At 40.2% G+C, this 26,606-nt stretch overlaps 1 protein-coding gene across 1 annotated transcript; it reads right to left on the bottom strand.

Annotated features, from left to right (window-relative positions):
- Positions 1 to 773: 773 nt before the first annotated feature.
- LOC142490062 (keratin, type II cytoskeletal 6A-like) lies at positions 774 to 11,752 on the bottom strand. Its single transcript, XM_075591855.1, has 9 exons — positions 11,096 to 11,752; positions 10,144 to 10,367; positions 9,930 to 9,990; positions 7,863 to 7,958; positions 6,255 to 6,419; positions 5,900 to 6,025; positions 2,834 to 3,054; positions 2,179 to 2,213; positions 774 to 1,870 (listed from the first exon to the last, which is right to left on the bottom strand). Exons 1-9 carry the CDS (start codon positions 11,669 to 11,671, stop codon positions 1,599 to 1,601), a joined length of 1,776 nt encoding a protein of 591 aa, XP_075447970.1. The 5' UTR covers positions 11,672 to 11,752; the 3' UTR covers positions 774 to 1,598.
- Between the last annotated feature and the right edge of the window lie 14,854 nt (positions 11,753 to 26,606).

Genomic DNA, 26,606 nt, shown 5'->3' with positions numbered 1-26,606 from the left:
ACTCCAGCAGAAGCAGACGCAAGACAGCACTCAAAGGTAAGTAAGAAAACTTGTATTCAAAAATAAACATAGCACAAACATGACCAATGTTTCGGTCCTCGTGGAACCTTCCTCAGGGAGGAGAGATGTCAATTTGATTTTTATGAATATCCTTGAAAAATCTTGTCAAACACCTATTGGTTATGCAGCACATTACTCATCAAGATCTAAAAATGATGACAGCCAAAAATATAGATTTTGGGTCATATACTATTGGCAAAATTAACGGTTCAGCTACAACAGGATCCACAACCCTCACTTATTTTAGAGCCGAAACAGCGTTCCAACATTTCTACATCCCTTTCTTTCCACCTCCCCTACCTCCATGCTCCTAGGGTCTACATGTGTCTGTCAGAGCCATGATGGAAAGGACCAGTCCCCCGCTGGCCTAACTCGGAAGTTAGGCCCAACCAGAAGTCGGGCCCAACTTCCTCAATCGCTGCCTGGGTGGGGTCCCGGGCTGAGCACTGCTCCACAGCCCTTGTTTTAACCTGTACCTGGGCCCAAAATCCTCTAGTTTTGCCCCTGGCACAGACTCGTCATCAATTGCTAATTTCAAACACTTTGCAGCTTTAGGTTGAAGATGGCAGCAAATAGGTTGAGCAAGATACAATGGGAAACTCCCTTTTGGAATTTCTTATCACCACTCTTCCTTCACTGAATAAATCTCCTTGCTTAGCAGGGTGTATAGACGCATTTTATTTTCTGCATGTGAAAAAAAATAACATGACACATACCACTACTGCTGTTTATTTGACAGAAGTAGAACTTGTCAAGAATAGAATAGAAGAGCAGAAGATAATGATACAGAAATGACATAAGATGTTAGCACTACTATGTCATTATTTCCAAGCGATTATCACAGACCTGTTGTCACAAGAATTGCCTAATCAAATTAATTACAATCCATACGGTATGTTTTCAAAATAACACAGTTTCAGTCAATCCTGGTTGCTTGGCAGTGAATTGCAGGCCCCATTGACAGTAAAGAGATAATGGACTGGGGGTCAACAAAAGTTTATTGGACCAGAATTCACTTTATTTGTGTTACAAAATACAAAGTGGTTATTAGACACACATCTCTGTAAAAACTGTGAACTTCTTAAAAGTCCCAGACTAAACAACTTTGGTGGTGAGTTAAGAAGTTTTATACCATGGGACCAAATCTCGGATTTATGCGGGTTATATAATTACTCTGATTTATTCAATTAGGCAAGTTGTGACCTCTGGTAATATATGTATACTGTAAAAAAAAAAGTAATTTTTTTACCTCTTTTAGGGCTGATGGTTAGCAATACATTCTGCTCCAGCACCGTACAGACTAATTGAACCTGTGCAGCTTCATTCTAAATGATACTTGAGCAGCAAAACGGTGCAAAGAAAGCACTAAGGTCACATAGCATTTTCAAAAAAGCCCCACCTAGAGTATTTAGTGAATACAAGGATAAGATCAGCAATACAGAATATTTTGACAGAAATGTTAAAGCTCAGTATCTTTATAAGCAGGTTGTGAACATTGGGATATTATGCATGCACTGACTTTGCTTAGGTTCTCAAACTTAGCTCCTATAACTTGACTGGCTGGATACAAATTTCATCGTGCTGCCGCCCGATGAACCAAATCCTCTGGAACTTGAAGAGCTGAATCCACCACCTCCTCCACTATAACTGACTCCACTTCCGCCTCCAAAGCCACCGCCACCGCCCCCACCCCCACCACTCCCAAATCCTATTCCGCCAGAAGACCCATAGCCATAACCTCCTCCTCCTCCTCCTCCTCCTCCTCCACCACCACCTCCAATGCTGCTTAATCCTCCAGAGCTGACGACAGCTGTGAAATAAAGAAAACAAAATAGTTAAACTCAGATAAAACATTATCTAATTAATCTTTCATTAAAAGAAGCAATGCCGCCTACTCATGCAGGTAACTGAGTAGGTAACAGCATTCTAACCCTGCAAAAGTGGTCACTCTGCAGGGTGTGCTGAGTTGTTATTCCATCCAATCAGCCAATAAAAGGCAGTCAATGTGCCAAGTTCATAATTATTTTCAAGGGGCCTATCTATTTGGTCAATAGCCTAAATGTAGATGAGTAAGTGGCACTGCTGCTTTGAAATAGGCGAATGAGAAATAATACTTACAAATGCTGACATTACCAACTCCTTCTCCAGACAACCTGACCAAAGGAAAGAAAACAGTAGAACATTTTAAAAATCAACATAAATAAATGGGTAATAGTTCACGCACTTGATATATTACTTCACCAATGCTCTCTTTCAAACAATATTTGTCTTCTGTAACAACAATTTAATAAATGTATATTTTCAGAAAGAACTCAGTATCAACAGCTGACGTACAGCAAAGAAGAGGAATTGAATGAGCATATTTTGTTTCTTTTTTCATACAGTTGAAATTAAATGGAGCATGTTACTAATTAGGCCTCTTCATTTAGTTTTTCAGATATACTGTATATATACACTTTATATATTCTTTGCAGGTTTGTCTGAGTTGCAAATACTTTTTTTATCCAATCAGAGCATCAAACACAGCAAATTTTAACATATTTCCACTGCATTCTCTTTTGGAACAATTTTTTTAACTTTGAGCTTTGTCTGTACCAATGTAGCTTCTTTAACTTCTGGCAAAAAGCTATCTGTAGTTAAAAATACAGTTGCTGTGTGTGCCTAGTGCCCACAAAAACGTGTCCCAGGAGAAATGTATTATTTCTTGCAGCTCCTGGGAGGGTAAGTCAGGCTATATCTGTATTCTTATTACAATTACATTGGAAACACCTACCTGAACTCCTCTCCTTCCAGCAGTTTCCTGTATGTGGCAATTTCAATATCCAGGGCCAGCTTCACATTCATCAGCTCCTGATAATCACGGAGCTGGCGATTTAAGTCCTGTTTTGCTCTCTGCAGAGCATCCTCCAGCTCAGCCAGTTTAGAACGGGCATCTGTCAGGGCAAGCTCCCCACGTTCTTCAGCTTCAGCAATGGCTGTCTGCAATTTAGCACTCTGCGTAATAAAGAAACAAAGATTATCTGTAGTTGCATCATATATTATTTCCTTTTGTGCTTGATTGCGATTCAGATTTCTAACAAGCACTAGATACTGTAGTACTATATCTACTGAGCTGTGCTATGCTACAAGACACCTTTTCACATCAGGAAGTCCCCTATGGCTCTTGAAGGTTTCTTATGCAAACTGAACTCCATTATGCTTACTGCCAAGAAATAACATAATGTTGATTAAGTCATACCTAAATCTGCTATTTCGTGCATCTAGACCCAGAAACAAGGTTTTGCAAAGGTGTAAGCATAACAAGACATGATTATATAAGTTCATGAAATAAATTGTCACAAAATTAGAATATATAAATTGGACATACTATATTGAAATCAAAGGGTTACCCCCACCTGTGCCACCTCCCCCCAGTTGATCTTACCATCCCCCCCTATCCCCTTCCTCTACGTAAACACCTAACCCCCTCACCCACTATAACAATGATTTACAACCCTACTAGGCAATGTAAATAATTTACCCTATCCACCAAAGACTTCAGTCTCAGTGAATCCCTGAAAAAAATCCATTGGGATAATCCACATGGTCTATGCCCAATGTTAAAAAAAAAACACACAAAAAATCCAATTTTTAAAAAAAGTTATCCAATTTTTGCCAATTGACAGGCCAGAGAAAAGAAAATGGTCCAAAAAAAGCTACACACGAGACAACGAGTATTCTAAGACATGCCTTAAACTAGCCCGGTTACATGCTGGGTACATGCTGGGTGTAACCCGGCTAGTTTAAGGCATTTCTGCATTGACTAATGACCCATCAGATTAACACAGCAAGGGTTCGTGGCAGTCCCATTCAGTTTTAATGGGACTGCCAGGGACCTCCGCTGTTAATCTGATGGGCCATTAGTCAATGCAGAAATGCCTTAAACTTGCCTTAAACACGACCCAGCATGTACCCATCATGTGCCTGGGTCTTTTTGGCGATTGCCACTGGTTTTTGTTAGAATAATCATCGGCACTACAGTATGTAAAAAATGATAGCCTACATCCAATTTTGATTGATGCCCCCAGTCTTCTCCAAATTGTAAAATAATTTGCTCAATTCATTTCTTCTTTTTTACATTTTTCTTCTTGATCTTCATTCTTCATATATGGATGCCCTTCTTCAATGATCCCTCTCTTCAGTTAACAGCAGTATTATGCAAGGGTATACCCTTGCATAACACTGCAGAAGATAGCAGAGAGAGAAAATTGAGGAGGGTCCTCCGTTTACGGAGAATGAAGATCAAGAAAGTTTTCAAAAATAAAAAAAACACTGAGAGGATTACGTTACATTCAAGAGGCAACCATAGGATTCAATAAATTATGAGGATCGGTAATTGTAGGATGCAGGTGGCATTGGATTTATTTCAGGCAATTGGGTAAGGCCTCATCATCATCAGGTTTTATTTTATGATTCACTTTTTTTGTCGTTTTTTTCTTTTCTTTGGCCCATTAAGTGGCGACAATCGGATTACTTTTTAACATTTGGATTATTATTGTGGCTTTTTTATGGTTGGGCATTGGCTCTTTGGATTATCACAATGATTAGTTAGTGGGGCTCATTGAGCTTGATGTCATTGGATGACCTCAAAGTGAATGGGGTAAGTGGGTGTTGTTATCATTAACCCCTTTGTGCTAATGAGTCTACTTAGGCTTTTCAAGAGAGGGCCTTGGCAGCCTCACTGGCACTCAAGGAGTAAATGACCAATTTATATATATTTAAATTAATTTTTTATATTGTTTTTCTGGCATGTGTTTTTTGTATTTGTACTATGACCTACAGCCCTATTAGCCACCTTTGGCTAATAGGGGCGTAAGCCAATCTTACAGTGAGATGGTTATTAGGCCCCCTGTGCGGAGGGGGATTTAACTCTTTCTTTGCCAAAGAGATTATTAAGGCATTAATACTCTTTGGTATGCAAGGGAGAAGGCAGCAATGGCAGATATATATATTAGCCAATTTGTAGCCCCAAGTTGCCAGCTAACCATGGGTTGTTCATGACTATCTGGACACTTGAGCAACATCTTGTAATATATTAAAAAGATGATACAAGTTATTATTATATTGGATACAATGGCATGTGATATATTAAAAAATCTTCTCGCTCCAGAGTTTGAAGAGTTGGATCTGTCTCTTACTGCATCTTAGGCTTTGCCCCCGCTGCCTACTACAGCGTCCGCTGTGGCGGACGCTACGCGCATGAGAGCCCTCCCCGCAATGGCGCCGGGCCCGCTGCGAGGGAGGGCCGCAGCACTCGCGCGAGAGCTAGTCCTGCTCTCACTAGAATTGAAAGCAGGACTCGCGTCGAGTGATACAGCACGCCCCCGGCGGTTCAGCCAATGAGGGCGAACCTGCCGGGTGACGTCATGGCCGCGCCCCCATCACTCCTCTGCCACGCCCCCCCCCGGTCTCTCTTCGTGCAGCTCCCTGCAGACCAGGTAATCGGCTGCGCGCGCCGCCAATCTCGCGGGCGCGCGTTGCAGCTGAGTTACCGGGGCCGTAGCCTTAGGTACTGTCGCTCTGCTTCAGACTCCAGTACAAAAGTTTACAACCACATAGCCATAACGTTAGCCTATCTCACCAACTTAATTTTGTCACAATGAATATATGCCAGATTTATGTCAAATTGCTTATCCACTTACATACATATTTTAATTAACTTCATCTGGCATGGATAAAAGTCCATATTTACTATGCAGTGCACTCTGCTGCCATAAGACACCTTCCGGAGCATCAAGTCATCCCACCATCTCTTTTGTGCAACCTAAAATGTTTTGTAAAACCACAATAAGTTTCCTACCTGTTTTTTCACATTTTCAATTTCGGCTCGCAGCCTCTGGATTTTGCGGTTCAGCTCTGATATCTCGCTCTTGGTGTTGCGCAAAACATCACCTTGTTGGCCAGCAGATGACTCCAACTCTTTAAACTGATATGCAGGGAAAGAATCCACAAGATCATTTTAGAATATACTGTACAATAACTATATCTATTGAGTTAATTTAAACCGCAAGAATACATTAGAAAGATGAAAAGTGTTTAAGTCTATACTTTATATATACTTTTATATACCAGTACTTCTTTTAATCAGTTTAATCTATGCACATCCAGCTGTTGTAAACTAACATCCTTTTGTGTCCTTCACATATTTCCCTTACCTTGTATTGGTAAGCGGCCTCAGCTTCTAATCGACTTTTCTTAGCAATATCCTCATACTGAGCCTTCACCTCAGCAATTATACTGTCCAGGTCCAGAGCTCGGTTATTGTCCATGGATAGAATTACAGAGGTGTCTGAGATCTGAGCCTGCAACTGAGACATTTCCTGAAACACACACACAACTTTAGTCAGTAATTGTCTGGGCCATTATACCCTACATTAGAGATTGGTATGTTTTGACTATACACTGCTTTTATAATTTTCAGACAGAACTTCCAAACTATTAGGGCATTGGAATTATCATATGGCTCAGTTTAAGTTTATATTGATTTGTTTAGACACCAATAGAAACATAGAAAATACAGAACATAAAAAGTACAAGGCCCAGTGAGCCTCCATAATTGGATGAGCGTGCGAAGTGAAGACATCATCTTGTCTTTGCGGACACTTTAGGTGTGTGTTTTTATTGTGTGTTTTTTTGTTTCCGTGTTCTCACTCCACAGGCCAAACAGGCCTTTGACTGATTCTGATGACAATTTTGAGGGTACCTTTCTGACATGCAAACTTAGATCTGCCAGAAGTTTCAACAACATCAGTGTAGCCCCCATCTTGGACTAAATATTTGTTTGATAAAAGTCTCATTGACCATATTCTTGAAACAAAACATGACATGTATTGTTTCGCAACTTGTACTACATTTTCAAACAAAATTTTCTTGAACTGTTTCAGAGAAATGAAATATTGTCAATGAAAATAGATTGGTAACCACGGTAACGAACAACACTGTACACAAACAAGTACCTTTACATTTACTTTGATGTCTCGGTGGAAGTGATAATTATTCACTGCGCAATAAGTTTTTGTTTGGTTTTCCATAATATCCACAATGTCAGTACAACTATTCATATATTACTTCCTCCTTTAAAATAATGAGCTTTGTGTGTTGTGTTTTGATTTTCAACTTTCCAACTGTTTTTTGCAAATGAGATTTGTCGCTGCATGGAAGTGTTTTGCAGTACTGTATTTGAGATGATATTAAACGTATTTCTTTTGAAGTTGCTATAATGTGTGCATTTAAGTGGTATTAAGTATTTTCATTTTTTATTTGACTTAAAGACAGTGTTTGATCATTATGACAGACAATAGCTGCCTTACTGGACAACATCTTTGCCAGGACTCGACTGTCAGTGGAAAATAAGCTTATTTGTAGGCTCGTATAATATGACACAACAGTTTGGGAATTAAATTTTCCAGACATTACCGTTTTTATCTGAAGTTTGAGAACACTAGGACAATTTCCTGACAAAACTCAGAAATTGATGGTATTACCAACATTTTTTTTCAAAGTTTTTCCCATATTTAATTGTTTTGTGTTATGATTTTTTGTTGTATTAGGTATACTCGCTCATCCCACAATGTGGTATAAAGTATATAGCGTTTTCCTATTTAACAATCTGTTGTATTAAGCATTAGACCCCATTAAAATGCCTTTTTTTTTATATTTAGGGTTCTCTTGTCTCTGCTCTAAGTATTATTAAACACAATTGCCTAGAGTCAACACAATACTTGCAACACAATACAATGCAAGGGAATAAAAACACATATTACTGTTTCATAGAGGGTCCTCAGGAAGTTGATTTCATCAGTCAAGGCATCCACCTTGGCTTCCAGTTCCACCTTGTTCATATAGGCAGCATCAACATCCTAAAAATATATATATATATAAAGCATTAGCATATTAATAAATAAAAGATTGAAATATGGTATTGAAAGGGGAATGTTTCTGCTTCATTAGCATTGCTGTGCATTGAGTTTTTTGCTCCTGGAACAGCAGTGCTTTTAAAGATGACTCCATGCATTCTTCACATTTTATTGCCCATTGTACAGTCTAGGGCCCAGATCCACAATCCTCTGTTAAATCACTTAACGTGGTGCCTTCATTCACTTATCTTAACCTCATGCTGACACTAACGGTGTAACTTCAGAGCATAATAACATAATGTTTAGCCATATTTTCTCTCTTCAAGAGTAATACATGAACTAAATGGCCGTTAGTGATGGCATGCAGATTATATGAAAATTAGGTGTTATCATCACATTAGACATCCACTAAAATCTGTTAAAGTTAATGCGGGGACTTAATGTTACATTACTTAGGAGTAACGCGAAGTGTAGGTAAAACTTAATCAAGTCACTGAAATAAGGCTTTTGCAGTGTCTGCATAGGTTAACTTCACAGTAAGACATCATTTAAATAGCATAGCATAATTTCCCGTCCTTATTTCCCTCTCCTCTCTCTCTCCACTTCAGCAAAAGCACTATTCGAACTAATGCCAAAATAGGAATAACATTATGTTAGAAGATAATGCAACATAGGCTAATGAGATGTAGTTCAGATGTTTTTGCAAATAATTGACCTGGGACAATGACTTGTTTTGCTTCATGATCCACAGTACACTGTACTGTACATGTAGCCAGTACCTTGGTATCTCTACTATTGCAATTGTGGAGTACAGTATATGGCATAAGATGTGGGCTGTTTTTAAAATGGTAATTCTGGTTTATAATATCAAAATAAATGACTAATGTTAATTGTTTGTTATTAATTATTCAGTATAATTGTAACTCACTATGCTTCAATGAGTAGCAACTCTTACATTTCTCTGTTCTTATATCTCAATAACTAAAAGCATTAAGACACAATACTATTAAAAAATGCTAAATCACATTCCTTTAATGTCTTAGGATGCCCCTTGGTATTAAAGAGTTTCAAATCCATTGTTTTTGAATATCCATTCTCTTTTTCAATAAATGATGACTTCCATTTCTTTGTGCCCCTCCCTTTTCCACTCATCCCCATTCTCTCTTGTTTTTCCCCTCACTCTGCATTATGCCCCTTTTCTGTATTATTATTGTATTATTTCTGTCTTGTGTGTCACTTATTTATCTTTTACAAAATTTACATCTGTTACCCACTTCCAATCTCTTTCCCCTCGACAGTGCTGCATATCTTCCTTCTCTTGTTCCTTCCTCTTTCTTGCAGCCCCACCCTCTTTTCTCTTGACACGTTTGCTGCCATAATTTCCCTTCGCCCCTTTTACTCCCTTGGTCCCTTATCTTCCTTGTTCTCATATACTTGAGGCTCTCTCTCAGTTTCTCTCTTTTCCTCTCTGTTTTTCAAGCCATTTCTTTCACATGTAATGCCACTTTCAGTTTCTTCTATGCCTTTTTATTTCCCTATTTTCTCTCTCTTTATTTCTCTTTCGTGCACTGGAGTTTCAGTCCAGCAGGGGTACCAACAGAGCATCCTTACCATAAACTTGGGTACCAGTTACCTGCCTACCAGGCTACCACTGACTGGTGGATCTCAAGGTTATGAAAGTAGACAGTGTTTAAATTTAGACCATATTTTATAGCATTGTAATATAAACCATTCTATAGGCTGACACTATACTTTATCAGAATTTGTGTGAAACTTTGAGTGAAAGAAAGATTCCACTAATGCTGTTTTCACTAGTTATCAACCTTTGCATTTCCACTCGGAGAAGCTGGAATTCAATTTTCCTTATTTTTTCAGAAAACAATACATGATCAAAATGAGGGCCAGATCAACTATGGTAGCAAATAAAATAATGTCAGATGTAGGGCTTCACATGGACATTTTGTAATATCTGACCTTCTTGAGCACAACAAAGTCATTCTCTGCTGATGTTCGCTTATTAATTTCATCTTCATATCTATATTGGGGAGCAAAGAAACAAGGCCCATTACAAATTTGTATCAATATAATAATGTACAGTGCTGCCCCTTTCAAATACTCCCATGTTATATATGTATATGTTATCTAAGACTTAACATACAGTATTAATCATATCATGAACATTACTTACTTGTTTTTAAAATCATCAACCAAGTCTTGCATGCTTCTTAGTTCTCCATCAAGCCTAAATTTATCATTTTGCAGAGCATCCAATTGCCTCCTGAGGCTGCCCATATATGCCTCAAAAAGAGGCTCAATGTTGTTTCTTTGAGAACCTTTTACTTGGCCTCCTTGTTCTTGCAAGAGACTCCATTTTGTCTCCAGTACCTTATTTTGTTGCTCAAGGAACCGAACCTATCATCAAGTATACAAAAGAATGTATAAAAAAATTAAATCACAGTGATTATTAGGGACAAGATCTTGGCTTTAAATGGGAGTACCTCCTTGTGACTGTGGGCCAGTGATATACTGTAACAGGCTGTGTTCTCAGGTAATAAACTTTAGACTGGAAACTATTCAATATAGATGTAAATTGTCTGTTAACATTTACTATGGCTCTGAGACTGTATCCACTGTCAGATATTTCTAATAATGTTATATTATTATGAACATAAGTTAAAACCTATGAGCTCTAATTTCTGATTTTCTAAAATGACAGAGTGCAGAAAATAAACCAGGTGATTCCTTGCTTCTCTAACAAATAATGATAGATGCCTATGGATAACTAAGTCATCGGGGGCTATTCTGTCAATTACTCCTATTGAAGGTAATGGGAGTTTCTGTGTGATAATGCCCCAATAAACTGTAATGAATAACCCCAATTATCTCTGCTTGTTAGATTATAGGCTTAATTAATGATACACATTCGTATTTAACTGTATTATTTAACTAATGTAGTAATCAGAAAGATTGTTTATATGAACTAATCTACTGCAGAGTGAAATGTATAACTTAAACAAATACAACACAAATGGTTCTGATATCAGAAGAAGAATATATATCACTTCATTTGGTTGTTGATATAAAAATGTGAATGGTGAACTTTAAGGTATATATTTTAAAGTATCAATTAAGAACCTTACCTTGTCGATAAAAGAAGCAAATTTATTGTTTAGAGTTTTGATCTGTTCTCTTTCCTCCACTCGAATCTTCTGTATAGATGGGTCAATCTCCAAGTTTAGTGGTGCCAAAAGACTTTGGTTGATTGTAACTTCGTGAATACCACCTGGTGGGCAGGTGGCAAAGCCAGAACCTCCACCAAAACCCCCTCCACCACCACCAAAACCACCTCCACCACCACCACCACCAAAACCACCTCCACCACCACCACCACCAAAACCACCACCACCACCACCACCAAAACCACCACCACCACCAAAACCACCACCACTACCTACCCCTCCACCAAACCCTCCCGCTCCACCTCCAAATCCACTTTGAACAGTTCCAGCACTGATAGAAATGCGCTTGTTACCTCCTAAACTATAGAGACTTCTGCTACCAAAGCCACCAGCTCCACCAGCAGCACGTCCAAAACCACCACCACCGCCACCACCACCACCACCACCACTTCTGGACACAGAGGCTGAGCTAAAGCCAGACCTGTTCTTGCCTGGAGTGATGGAAGAACTAGCACTAAACTGCTTAAACTGACTCATTGTGCTTCGTTAAAATAAATGAAATGATGTAGAAACAGAAAAAAGAGTGAAGGAGACAGATCCCCTTTGAACCTGGAGGTTGGATCTACCTCTATTATATACTCTGGGCTTGGTCTGCATTGGTGTATGGAGATCAGTTTACAGGCATAATAAGCTTGAAATGCCTGAAGCAAGAAATATTTTTCTAAAACTTTCCTATAAAATACATTTTCAGGACTGACATTGCTTCCAGGCTTTAGTGATGCAGACACAGCTTCACAGCATATTTGAAATTGTGCAGGTAAAAAAAAAGTTAACAAGTAAAAACCAGAACATACTTTTGTTCATACATTACTTTACTCTGCAACTGATCTGTATGGATAGCAGCTTTAAAGCCTTTATATTAGATATACTGCATGTTGCTCGTTTTGATTCTTAAATATACATTATACAATAGAATACTTATTTTCTTTATGTCTCATATATTACCAGAGCAGAAGTTTAACAGAACAGAAACATGAACCCCATACTAAAAAAAGATACAACTATAATGTTTAACTTGATTTCTCAAGCTCATAAAGTGGTTTGCCACTTTAGAACCAGGTATGTTCTAGACTAATTTAGTGCCACTTTACAAGAACAGAAATTGTGATGAGGCTGCTAACAACCGATATGAAACTGAATGCAAACATTAGTATTGATCCTAAAGTAGTTAAATGGATAAGAAATGTAGACACCTGCTGTATGGCAGCAATGTGAGTAAACAGGGCTTATTCTAGTTAAAAGAAAATGACCAGTGAAGAACACCATTTTTGTATATTTAACCAACTCTTTTTAATCTTTATTATTAGTGACATAACTGATGGGCATGTCTCATTACCAATTACACAATGATTTGCACAAAAAAATTAAAGCATCATTACCCTACAGAAGCCTCTATGAGTTGTACTCATACAATGCAAGTATCTAGTCCTAAAGCATGTTTGTTTGTATTTTGTTTGTCTTTTACGTCTTTTTTTTTCATTAAAAATCATAATTTTTGTCTTAATCTCGTGCCTAGAACATTTAGACAGCACTTAAAATTCTTATATCTAGCGAACAGAACAGCAGAGTTTAAAAATAAAAACAGAGTTGTAAAGGGTAAGAGATCTTTTAAAACAAGTTTAAAAAAAATACAAAAAAAGGTGATCAGCGCTGATTGCTCATTTATGAAGGGGTGATATGATACAGACTTCCTGGAGGATATAATCAAGATGCTAGAGCAAAAAACTCTAAAGCTATGATATATGGAGGTAGAGTATTTTTTCACTGTAGTGATCTAACATATCACAATCCTGAAAATGTGCTGACTAGGTTGACCAAATATGGTCATTTTCTGTGTAATTGTTATTGGCCATAGTAAACCAAGTTTCCTCAGGCACCAACGTCCAAAGATATGAATCATTTACCTGTAGAGCTATTTTTTTTTTAATTCTTAAGAATCTCAGGATTTGTTTCTACGTGTGAAGTTACAGATCCATGGAACCAGATAAGGCACTCGTGTTCCAATTTTGAATAGCCCACCCACTGCTAAAGCAAATCTTTATTGTCCCTTTTTTTATTCCAACAACAACCTAATCTCTCCAATTAGAACAATGAGTGGGTGCAAGAATATCTACCCACAATATTTATCAATAAATAAACAGTACTGCCTCAAGAAAGTGCATTAGAGCTCAAAATAACTGATGGCTATCCACATTCCACCTTCATATGGACTGTGATAAGTTTCAGGGTAACTGACTAATTCACATCAATTAGCAGATGGGTATACAAGGTTCATGAATGAATAAATACGGTGTGTTTTGAACTTTGTTCTGTTTGTTACACTTATGCAGGTTCACAAACATTGCATGAAACCCTGAACTAAATATGAATTGTGACTGGAAGACTGACAAATACAGCATAGGGTTGGTGTTCTTCTCTGACTCCTGTAATCTGCTGAAGGAGCAGCTCAGTGTGTAATGACACTGACTCTAAACAATGACACTGAGTTTGAATCAGGCTAGCCTGTCCAAACTTTAGTGTCAGCTCCTTGTGACCTTGGGAAAGGCAATTTACTGTATCTGCCTGAGCCCCAGGCACCAAAAACAGAGATTGTAAACTCATCTGGGCAGGGTCTGTGTCTGTAACAACTCTATGTGCTGTGTTGCATAACGCACACTATACTGTAATTGTGAAGCTCTTTCAGTCCCATACTGTAGGTAGAAAAATGCAATATGAAATAAAGTTATTATTCAATACAGTTATTTTTATATCTGCTTTACTGTTAAAGATATCAGAATTGTAGCCCAATGCAATATGATTCCAGAAAGGAAGTAGTCCAAACTCAGCAAAGTCTGCTAACATGAATTGAGTGAAATACTTGAACTATTACAAAAGTAGTATAATCTACTTTTACTCAAATTGTTGCTGGGGTTAGAAATATGGTTTAGTCAAATGGAAGTGTATATTCTAACTTTATAAGAGCTTTGCTTGCTTAATTATTTCATGGCCCCCACCAAGCAGGCACAATGTGGATGTACAAATGTTCTTGCATCATGAGTTGCTATATCAGAATTTGTTGAGATATATTAATATACAGTTTAGTACTATGATGTCATTATTGCTAATGTCATTATTGCTAAATTTCGAAAGCCTGTGACATATTCTGCTGTGCTACAACTTTGAACAACAAATAGAGAAAAGAAACCTAGTTTGGGCACTCTAGTACATCAAATGGGTGAGGTATGGAGGATTTAAAACAACTTTAATAAATCACTAAATAAAATATTGGGGATTAAAACGAGTATTAAATGCTGTGATCCTAGGGTCTGAACCTGTGATAAAAAGTTCTGGATCGATAATGCGGATGGCAGAAACACTCAAAAAGGAGTGTCCTGCAATCAAAAAGGTGAGTAAAATACAAACACCTGTGTGAATAACCAGGGGTGTAGGACTCAACTGTTTAGGTAGGTTTCAGTGCACATATCCTGAATATATAATATATGGAAAAAAAATATATATATATAGTAACCACACAAAAAGACCCTAGCTTGGTCTGCCGATAGCCAAGAACAGTGATTGAGGCACTGCGACTCCACAGTAGCTAGATAAATCTTACTGGAGGTAGGGTCAGTAATTGTGCGGTGTAATGGTGTGTCAGGGTAAAGTAGTTAGACCCAGGTACCTAAAAAGATAATATATCTTAGGTATATTCAAAACTGGGTATGTAGGGGTTAATGTATTCCCCAGCCAAAAATGTTAGGCAAGTAAGGCACTGATACCTACTTAAGCTACACTAATAACACAACAGGCATAGCTCAATGTGTGGTATGCCTGTGACCACCACATCTAAATTATACCTTTGAACTTAATACAATGTATACTGTAGCATGGTTCATAGGGGTAACCAGGGTAAACGGCACTGACCCAACACCTGCTCTGTTAGTCAGAGCTGATCAATAAAGGGTCAGTGCTAATGAGGGTAGGTAAAGATAAGATCATAAGTAGAGTACACTAATGTGCATCTATCTTGTAAATGTAGACAGATAGAGTAACAACCTACTGGTTAGAAGGCTCCCTTGGACAATCCATTATAGGAGCCACTGCATAAGAAAACACGCTGCAAATGCTGGGAGGCAATGCTGCCAGCTGACTCACGTGTAGGTGTCTGAGTCATGCGCGTGCCCCTTAGTGCCGACGATCGCGTTTCGCGTGACAACGCTTCCTCAAGGCAGGTAGGAGGGGGAGGGACCCACCGGTTCTGTGAGTACCTTTATACCCCAAGCATTCAAGAGATTCCCGTCCCATTAACTCAGTTCCGCCCCCTTTGCGTGACATCAGAGAATCCCTGACTGCACGGCTGATTGAAGATCGGGGGGCGTGTATCCCTCACAGATTGTAATTGACAGTGCCTGCAGTATCAATAGAAATGCCAGAGTGAAGGCTGATACTATAATAGTTTATGTTTGTGCAGGCATTGGGGACCTATTTAATGTCCCTAGTGGAGTGTAGGAGAGTAATGGTAGATAGCAATGTAGTGTTAACAATTAATAGGTGTAGGTATATATCCACCCTTGGTATGATCAATGATTATTAATAATAATAATAATAATAATAGTAGTAGTAGTAATGACAGTGATCCTTGGGTACTAACCTAATCCAGGGACTGGGCTAGCAGGGGATGTAGACGGACTCACAAAGGATGGTGAATAAACATGTTCTTATTTGTTCAGAAATACCAGAGAAAGTAGTGGGATATCAAATAAAAGGTGAGAACATAAACCCCTCGTTTAGTCCTCTAGGTTGTCAGTGTCCCCAGGTATATATCCACCTTCCTTCTTTTTTCAAAAGGTCTGTGTCCCAATTTCCTTTCCTAATGCCAGGTGAGTATTTGTCAATGCCAACAAATTTAATGGAGTCAGTGTTCCCATTCTGGCATATATTCATATGCCTAGATACAGGGGTGTCCGTTTTATTCCTGATGGTGCCCAGGTGTTCAAGAACCCTTTATTTGAATTCTCTCCTGGTTTTCCCCACATACTTCTTGCCACACACACAAATCCCCAGGTAGATGACCCCCTACGCTAACACAGTTGATAAACTTGCGTATATCATATGTTTTCGTATCATCATGGTTAGAGAATGACTTGGTCACCATAATATTTTTACAGGCTTTGCATCTTTGACAAGTATAAGTACCAAGTGGTTTTGGTGTGAGCCAGGTACTCACCTGGGGATCGGTGTAGTGGCTATGTACTAGGGAATCCTGAAGGTTCCTTGCCTGCGGCTCACCATCGACGGATAGCAGCACACTGCCCTTGAATGTCTGGGTCTGATGTCAGTATATGCCAGTGACGTTGGAATATACTCCTGGCCTGGTGCCATTGGCTGTTATACCCACCAATAAAGCGTATAATTTTCTTCTCAGTCTGTGGTGTTTTTTGTTTCAAGAGGTCAGTCCGAGGTGTAAATTTGGCTCTTTTGTATGCCCTCCTGACCACCTTTTTACTGTACCCATGGTCAATGAATCTGTTAGTCATCAGTATTGCCTGTTTTTCAAATTCTCCACTGTCACTGCAGTTACGTTTTAACCGCAGGAATTGGCCTACTAGTATACCTTTCACTAGCGCCCTAGGATGGTGGCTCCCAGCCTGAAGTAGGCTATTCGTGGATGTGGGTTTTCTGTAATTGGTGGTGCTTAGTTCGCCATTGGTTCCTCTGGAAACCCTGATATCTAAAAAGCAAATGCTATTAAGATTGAAATCCAGAGTAAGCTTGAGGTTTAGAGTGTTTGTATTCAGAAGCTGAATAAACTCTCTGAGCTTGTCCACAGAGCCACGCCAGAGCAAGAACACATCATCGATGTATCTTGTCCATAATTCCACGTGGCTCGTGTATTCTTCCAAAAGTTCAGAGAAGACTATTTCCGATTCCCACCACCCCAGATACAGGTTGGCATATGAGGGCGCACATTTCGTCCCCATTGCCGTACCCTGTATCTGGTGGTAGTACTTGTTGTTAAATAGGAAATAGTTATTCGTAAGTACGAACTCTAGTAGGCGCAAAACAAAAGTATTGTGAGTTCCATGCAACTGACCTCTTGTGGATAAGAAGTGTGATACTGCTTCCAAACCTGATTTGTGCTGTATATTCGTATAGAGGCCCTCCACATCAAGGCTCACCAAAAGAGTATCTTCCATAATAAATACACCCTATAATTTATTGAGGATGTCCTTGGTGTCCTTGATGTAAGAGGTAAACTGGCTACAAAGGGCCGTAGGACTTTATCAATGTATGAGCTCGCATTCTCAGTGAGGCTGCCTATACCTGAGACAATATGTGGTTACTTTGCAGGTCATTACAGGTTACTGGTTATTTTTACATCATTGTCATTAGAGTGAGTGAGTCCAAAGTAAATCTTGGCAGTGATGTTGGAACTGCGCTGCTTCTAGCAAGCAGCTTTTTCATATTTGAGTTTAGCTATACTAGGGACTCCATCACTGTCATTAACCTGTTAATCTAGGATGTGTCAATCAGTGTGGCTAATTTGATATTGGAATTTTGGACTATTACAAATGCTGCTTTGGGATATTTTGGTGTCTGGGGCATTACAGGAATCAGACAGCAAGATGATTCTTATATGCTGACAATACAATCAGTATAAGGCCATCAGACATCACACTACAGATAACTTTAGTAGTACATGACTATATTAATTTTCAATGGACAAATAATGCTAAATTGTGTTTATCAGTGTGATGATTAATGGCGATTTACAAAAGGCAGCAATAATTATTGATCTAGGTACCATGTGTTAGATTTTAATGAGTTTTTATACTTTTTCACTTATTCACTGTTTGTTTCACTAGAATTTATTCACTATAAAATAATAAAAATTAGTGTGGTGTGCACCACAAATGTACTTTCTGTGAATGGCAGACTGTTCTTTTCAGTCTTTCATTCATGTGTTTAGATTCACCTATCATAGTACATAGGTAGCACCCATTTGTGTAAAAATGATTACATATTTATCAAAATTAATTGAGTGAGCGGTGTGCTCTGTTGTGTGTTTGAACTTATGACCATGTTGCATCTACAGTACATTAGATTACAGCACATCAAATGTTAAGTATTACACATAATCAAGCACTCATGCAATAGGCTATAAATATATGTTTAAGCAAATGATAACTCTATCCCTAATATTACAATAATGCCACTAGATAATACTTTGGCATTATTTCTCACCCACACCCATACCTCTCAACCCCTCTCCCTCACTCACCCCTCTCACTCTCACCCCCTACTCTCTCTCACCAACCACCCCCCCTCTCTCTCAGCCACAACCTTCATCTACACCCTCTTTCTCCCCATCAATATTCCTTCCCCGCTCACCTCCCTCCCTCTGACCCCTCTCTCTCTCAGTCCCTCTCTACCACTCTCACTCTACTCTCTACCTCTCTGATCCCCCTATAATTCTCCCATTTCCCTCACCCCCTCTCTTTCTCTCACATTCCCTTCTTTCTCTTCCCCCTTTATTTCACCCATCCACCCTCTCTCATCCATACACTGTCTCTCACCCATACACCCTCTCCTTCTCTTCCCCCTCAATCTCACCCACTCCCCCTGTCTCACCCTCCCTCTCTCACCCAACTACCCTTTCTCACGAACAGAAAGTATGTTGTATAGGCCGCACTACCTAATGTATTAAATATATTAGGGATATAAGTACGTGGTGGGTGCTGGGGAACAATGAAGAGACCCCTAATCTCTCCTAAGGACATATAGAACACCAAAAGTTTTCCCTGCACTGCGAATGAATACAAAAGGATCAATGATTCTTGAAATGCTGATATGTATTAATGAGCAAAAGTGAAGAACATGAATTGACAGTGTGCAAAAAAATGCAAATCACATACAATTAACAGGAAGGGGAGGGATGGTGAGGGAAGGGGGAAATGTGACATCACTAAAAAGTGAGGGATATGATAAAGAAATCCCTAACAGGGAAGGAAATGGGTGCGGTGAGATGCAGGGGGCAACATTTCAGGGTCACTTATCCCTTCTACAGGCCGATTCTTATAGTCACCACAAAGTGGGACTATGGTACTTCCCGACTCCTTCACAGCAAAATCCTACCAGTGTTAAAACAAATGAAAAAAAAGTGTCCATGCGGATGCAAGCAGTATTAAATTCAATGAGTTATGTCATCTGATATACATGATGTACATGTCTTCTGTATACATGTTTAGCTGATGCCCTTAAACTGATGCACTAGATACCTGACAACCCCTTGTAGGCTAAGAGCCTGAAAACAGAGATCATATATATGTGTATACCACCAAGCAGTATTACTTTCAATGAATAATGTCATCTGATATGTACTTAGCTAGTGCACCAAATATCTGACAAACCCTTGTAGGCTAAGAGCCCGAAAGCTTCACTGTTAAAGACATCAGAATTGTAGCCCAGTGCAATAGGCTTCTAGAAAGGAACTAGTTCAAGCTCATCAAAGTTTGCTAACATGAATTGAGAGGAATACTTGAGAAGAATACCACTCTCTTCCCCCCCTCCCCACTGTCACCCTCTCTCTCACCCACCCCACTCGCTGTCACCCACCATACTCACTGTCACCCATCCCTCTTCCCGCTTATCTCTCTCCCCCTTTTTTCTCACCCCCTCCTCTCTCTCCCTCATTCATACCCCCACTACCTCTCTCTCACCTACTCTCCCTCTCCCACCCTCATTCTCATCTCCTCTCTCAGCCACCCCCTTTCTCTCACCCTATTTCATCCCATCTCTCTCTCTTCCAACCCCACTCCCTTACCCTCCTCTAACCCACCCCACTGTCACTCTCTCGCAACCCTCTCTCCCCCACCCAATCTTACTCTCTCACCCACTTACTTTCACTCCCTCTCTCACTCTATCACTCTCTCCCTTTCATCTCTCCACCCACCCCCCACTCAATCAGCATCTCTCGCCCCATCTCATCCACTCTCTTTCACCCAGCCCTCTCTTTCACCTACCACCTCTCTCACTTACCCACCTCTTCTCTCTCCCAGCCACCACCCCTTGTGCCTTTTCTGTCTATATAAATACATTTGCCTATACTATCTGCACCATCAGTTTGCCTTATCTTTCCTCTGAGCTGAATTCCTGTTATAAAGCTGGATATACAGTTGGACACCAACAGGATTCTTAGGTTTGCTGCCTATGTTTCACAAAGACTGTTTTTATTTAGTATACCTTTTGATATTTCTGCTGTCCCAGGGATCTATTCTCTTGCTGAAGAGATCTGTACTTTGCACTTTTTCTATTGCGCTGGCTTGTCATTTAATCTGGTTGTGCTTCCCTTTTCTTTTCCACTTCATGTACTGTACTGTACTTTTGGAAAGAATAGAAAACTTTATTTTCCTGTTTGGATTTTTGAGCTGCAATACCTATTTATTTATACGCTTATATTATTTATCACATTAATATTATTTTTTTTTAGTCTGTTCTAGACTATACACTGTATGTTTTGTAAAGATATACATTCACTTTAAGACCTCATTGGTCTCTTTCACATTTTAGAGCACCTTCTTACTTTTTCTTGTCACATGCTACACTGCTTGATTGCTCTATGTTTAACTGGACCCTTACCAATCTCGGAGTAACCAGGATCTGCCACTGCCTGGTTATCCTATATGTTATCCGGGTCTGTTATCTATGCCCCAGCAATACTACTTGCCTTGACAACTCTGGTGGAGTAAATGGGACCCGACTGCTTGTGTACCTGTTGGCTGACTAACCCCGGGCCACACAAATCTATCTAACTCCTTAAGAAATTCGCTACACGTACAGAAAACCCGCACTGCTATTGTTAACCTGTGAGGTGCTGACTGGATGGAGACGTGATTATATCGATTGGAGAAAAAGAACCCAGTCTTGTAGCACTCGTGTTAGATCTCTACAGATCAGGTCCTTCTAGGGCAAGCAAAACCTTTTCTCCCGGGAGCTACTGAAACGCAACAGATATGGGATGCTTTCAAATAGTATGACATATACGTGCTCGGAGCTGTGAAAATTCAAGGAGGCTGGTTGTTGAATTGTCACAACTAAATTTTAATGGTTCACAAGCAAGCTTATATACACAAGGCATGGACAAAAATACAGTTGTCATCTGTTACAAATATGGGTACACATCTAAATTTACATGTATCCTTCACATAATGCCTTTTCTGTAGAGCTTAAAACATTTAACTGCTGAGCAAGAGACATATACAATGGTGACTTATAAGGCAACCCTATCCTCTGTGGTCTTGTTTTAACAATATTTTGACAGGCATTGAACAGTTGGTCTGAAGCTATTTACGATAGCCTCCCATGAAAATAGCAAGGCCAGCGTATTCTTTTTAACCTTATCAATTCCAGAAGACAAAAGACAGTTTAAACCTTACAACTCGTACACAACAATTGTATAGTGATAAATTTAAAATACTTTATTAATAACTCTGAATAAAAAATAGGGTGTTAAAACGTAATTAAATACTGTGTAGAACAGCACGTGACTGTATCCTTTGGTAACCCACCCTGGTATAGGTGGGTAGATATAGTGTGATCCCTGATAGGTACTAGAGATCAAATGCTATCAATTATAGCGACCTAAAATGTAGGAGAGGAGCCAAAGAAAGCCCACCGAAAGGACTGTCTCTATTGGAGTGCGTCTAGGCGTAGATTGCGCTCTAGAGGGATACACTCATGATAATGTGGCATATACTACGCTAGGTAAGACCTATAAGTATCTCCCCCCCCCCCCAGATAGAGATTGCTCTGTTTTGTGTACAAATTCACCTTCATAGTATGAGCTACATCTCTATAAGGGATTTGTTTTGCCTATTTTCTAAGGTGCAGGCTATTAGGCAAGCAGTGATTACTGTTGTAAGGTATAGCTAAACTAGAGCAACTATAGGAAATCACCAAAACACCTAGGAGGTGATTTGAGGCCGGATAGGTACTCCTACAATGTTGTGGTAGGTTGTTGGTGATGTCTGCTGCTCTGCTGTTGTTGGTTCAGTGCCCCTTACTGTTGTAGCACAGTGTAAACTTAGCTGCCACACACAAGCACTATGCGCTTTATGGTTAATTCCCCTAAGCACACCAGGGTCTTATCATGCGCAGGAGGTGGAAGCTGATGTCAGAGCAACCTCCACAGTTATGCGTGGGTAAGTATGATGCTTGCGCTAACTGTAAGGGTTAATGTGTGGACATAAACAGCTTGAGAAGCTACTCAGCAGGTCATGGATCGCTGCATAAGCCAACAAACGAGTGTGCTGGAGTAGGGTATACAGGAGGTTAATATTGAAATGGGGTCAAAGCCCCAACACACCCCGTCCCCCCTCTCTACAGGTTGGAGCAATAGCGTGCACAGAGTAATGACATGGGGAGCCGGTCTAGCTGATCATCGCAGTGTCCCCTACATCAGCACTGATCCTGGTTATATCAGTGCCGATGTGCTCGAGGACCTGCCTGTCTGTTAGGTGAGTAAATTCAGAGACTCCTGGGAACATGGAGGGTCCCGCAGTAATGATATACAGCGCGATCCCTAGTAAATCATGCACATCAGGGGAAGTTTAAAGCCCAAACGCAGATCAATATCTTCAAGTTGAGCTGTTTAAATAAACAAACTTCCCGCGTGTGCAGGGAGAAAAATGCCAGTTAACATGCACATCAGGGGAAGTTTAAAGCCCAAACGCAGATCAATATCTTTAAGTTGAACTGTTTAAATAAACAAACTTCCCAAGTGTGCAGGGAGAGAAATGCCGACGCGCACGTTTCACGTGTTAAGACGCTTCTTCAGGGCACGTTTGTTTATTTAAACAGCTCAACTTGAAGATATTGATCTGCGTTTGGGCTTTAAACTTCCCCTGATGTGCATGATTTACAAGGGATCACGCTGTATATCATTACTGCGGGACCCTCCATGTTCCCAGGAGTCTCTGAATTTACTCACCTAACAGACAGGCAGGTCCTCGAGCACATCGGCACTGATATAACCAGGATCAGTGCTGATGTAGGGGTCACTGCGATGATCAGCTAGACCGGCTCCCCATGTCATTACTCTGTGCACGCTATTGCTCCAACCTGTAGAGAGGGGGGACGGGGTGTGTTGGGGCTTTGACCCCATTTCAATATTAACCTCCTGTATACCCTACTCCAGCACACTCGTTTGTTGGCATATGCAGCGATCCATGACCTGCTGAGTAGCTTCTCAAGCTGTTTATGTCCACACATTAACCCTTACAGTTAGCGCAAGCATCATACTTACCCACGCATAACTGTGGAGGTTGCTCTGACATCAGCTTCCACCTCCTGCGCATGATAAGACCCTGGTGTGCTTAGGGGAATTAACCATAAAGCGCATAGTGCTTGTGTGTGGCAGCTAAGTTTACACTGTGCTACAACAGTAAGGGGCACTGAACCAACAACAGCAAAGCAGCAGACATCACCAACAACCTACCACAACATTGTAGGAGTACCTATCCGGCCTCAAATCACCTCCTAGGTGTTTTGGTGATTTCCTATAGTTGCTCTAGTTTAGCTATACCTTACAACAGTAATCACTGCTTGCCTAATAGCCTGCACCTTAGAAAATAGGCAAAACAAATCCCTTATAGAGATGTAGCTCATACTATGAAGGTGAATTTGTACACAAAACAGAGCAATCTCTATCTGGGGGGGGGAGATACTTATAGGTCTTACCTAGCGTAGTATATGCCACATTATCATGAGTGTATCCCTCTAGAGCGCAATCTACGCCTAGACGCACTCCAATAGAGACAGTCCTTTCGGTGGGCTTTCTTTGGCTCCTCCCCTACATTTTAGGTCGCTATAATTTATAGCATTTGATCTCTAGTACCTATCAGGGATCACACTATATCTACCCACCTATACCAGGGTGGGTTACCAAAGGATACAGTCACGTGCTGTTCTACACAGTATTTAATTACGTTTTAACACCCTATTTTTTATTCAGAGATATTAATAAAGTATTTTAAATTTATCACTATACAATTGTTGTGTACGAGTGCTACAAGACTGGGTTATTTTTCTCCAATCGATATCCTTAAGAAATTCCACAATTCCTTTTGATGCTCCCACTGTACCTGTCATTGATGCTGGTGTGATTGTGGGAAATTTGTGACTGTACCCTTTTCACCAGCCAGATGATCCGCATTGCCAGCCTTGAGAGACCACTGTCCTGGTGATCTGTTTCTTTTGCACTGCTGGACTCTGAGCAACCAGCACCTGTGTCCAGTAAATTAACAACCTGCACAGAATGGGAACAACATATATTTGTAAGTAGATCCACTCGCCATGTTGTATACAGTGGACCCCTCCTGCTTGGGATAACCACATGACCTGTTTGCACTTTGAGCCACCCTTAAGATGAAGCTGAGGGAGATGAATGACTTGATACTGGGCTAACTGCCATGTTTGCAGAACACTGGGGCATTTCTTGTTCTACAGAGACTTGCTAACTACGTCCCCCTGTGATTGAAGCCTTAAGCTGCACCCTGGACTTCCCGATGTCCTGGTCTAGAGAGGTCCTCACCATGTCTAGGGCTGAGACACTCAGGAGGCCGGGACCTCCTCCTGATGCACCAGTCCCCGCTGGTGATCTCTGCACTCTCGCATGGTACCACACAGCTGGAGTATCTAGACCAGCCCGATAAGAGGTGGGAGCCTAAAATGGATCGACTGGATACCTGTGCTTCTGCTATTGTGTGTCACTCTCCTCTCGCTACACCTGTCACCTGGGGTATCCCATCAAGTTGAGTTAACAGCCAATCTGATCTGCGATGGTGTGCCTCTCAAAACAACTTTGCTATGTGGCACTTCTCCTCAGCTGCTCACACTCTGTGATCCCAGAGTGTGGTTGTTTGTGAGACCTCCATGGAAAACAAAGACATGATACCCTGGAGAAATCCTCCGCTTGTAGTGCTAGGAGATCCCTTCTGGCAGCTTGCTGTGATGTCCTGGCAGGTGCCAGAGAAGAATATGCCTACCCTCATACCCCACTTATAACGGAGGTAAGGCCCGGCCCTACTCACTAGCCAAATTATTAACCCTAACAGAGGGGGGTGAGGCAAGGGGCCCCTTAGGTTACGGGGGAATCTTAAAGCTGCAGGACTCATTACTCTTTTATTGGTTATTTGTTACTGCGCCTCACTTGAGCCGCCATCCACAGCTACAAGTGATGTGCAGGGGGAACTTTTATTGCACCACATCTGTATAGTCTTTGCCAAAAATTCTCAAAAGTAGTCTATTAGGATCAAGGTCCAGAAGAGCAAACACCCATTATATTTTTTCTTGAAACTTTTCAAATAACTTCTGTACAACTCAAAGTTGTATGAAAAGAATTGAAAACTATTATCTTGATTTATTTATTGACTGAAGAAAATAATATGTTTGCATTGTTAACATAGCTTTTACAACGTGTTCTTTCTCGTTCCATATAAAAGGATATTCTGAAAGTGTTTTATCTTCTTCAAATACTAAGTAAATCTAATGTCTAGTATCTCGCCTGAGGATAAAATTTTTGCCAAAACAGCAAGTAAATAAACCAGTTAATCTGTTTTTTCATATTTTTTAAATACAAATTATGTAATTTAATAGCTGTATGTGCACCACATAACATTAGTTACCTGGAAATAATCAAATGTTTCCCAACAAATAGTTTTTAAAAGTCAGAAGCAAATAGAATTACCGAAAGACATGAGACAAGTTGGACATACAAAACTGACTCCACAATATGGTTCATTCAGGTGCTGTATACAGTAAACTCTCCACATCCAGGGGAGCATAAGGTGCCTGTCATGGGAGACCAGGACTATCACACCTGGAATCAACATGCCAAACAGAACAGAAGAGTTGATAAAATAGAATTTATTGGAAAAAAGGTATCCTCAACTGTGCATAAAAAGACAACAACACACATTCCCGCACTGCGATAACTGGGGAATACAATGCAGGGCTAGGCACATGGAACTCATTGAGGAGGTTTCCCATGTTCTTTTCCCATGCAATGTCTTCTGTAACTGGATTCCAGGCCTCGCACCAGCTGTGGAACTGACACTGACATAGAACAGCACTTAGCCTGAGTCTAAAACAGGGGCCTCCCTATCCACCTTTTACACCCCATGGTGTAGTATGGTTACATTTAGGAAGAAAGGTCCCTGAAGTGCTGGAACCAGGTATATATATATATATATATATATAGACAGTCCTATACATTTACACGCCTGGGGCGGGTGGATTTAACCCCCGGGCGAGTAAATATTGGCCCAAGCAGAACACGTGTTTGTTTTTTTAAATTTCCCCCCGCTCGCGCTGAAATTTTCCCTGCTCGCGCTGAAAAAAAAAAACTCCCTACCTGACAGCTGATTGGCGCGCG

This window comes from Ascaphus truei, chromosome 3 (assembly GCF_040206685.1).
Source record: "Ascaphus truei isolate aAscTru1 chromosome 3, aAscTru1.hap1, whole genome shotgun sequence".
NCBI lineage: Eukaryota > Metazoa > Chordata > Amphibia > Anura > Ascaphidae > Ascaphus > Ascaphus truei.
Note: the sequence above shows the minus strand (reverse complement) of the source record. Positions and strands in the feature narration are given on the sequence as shown.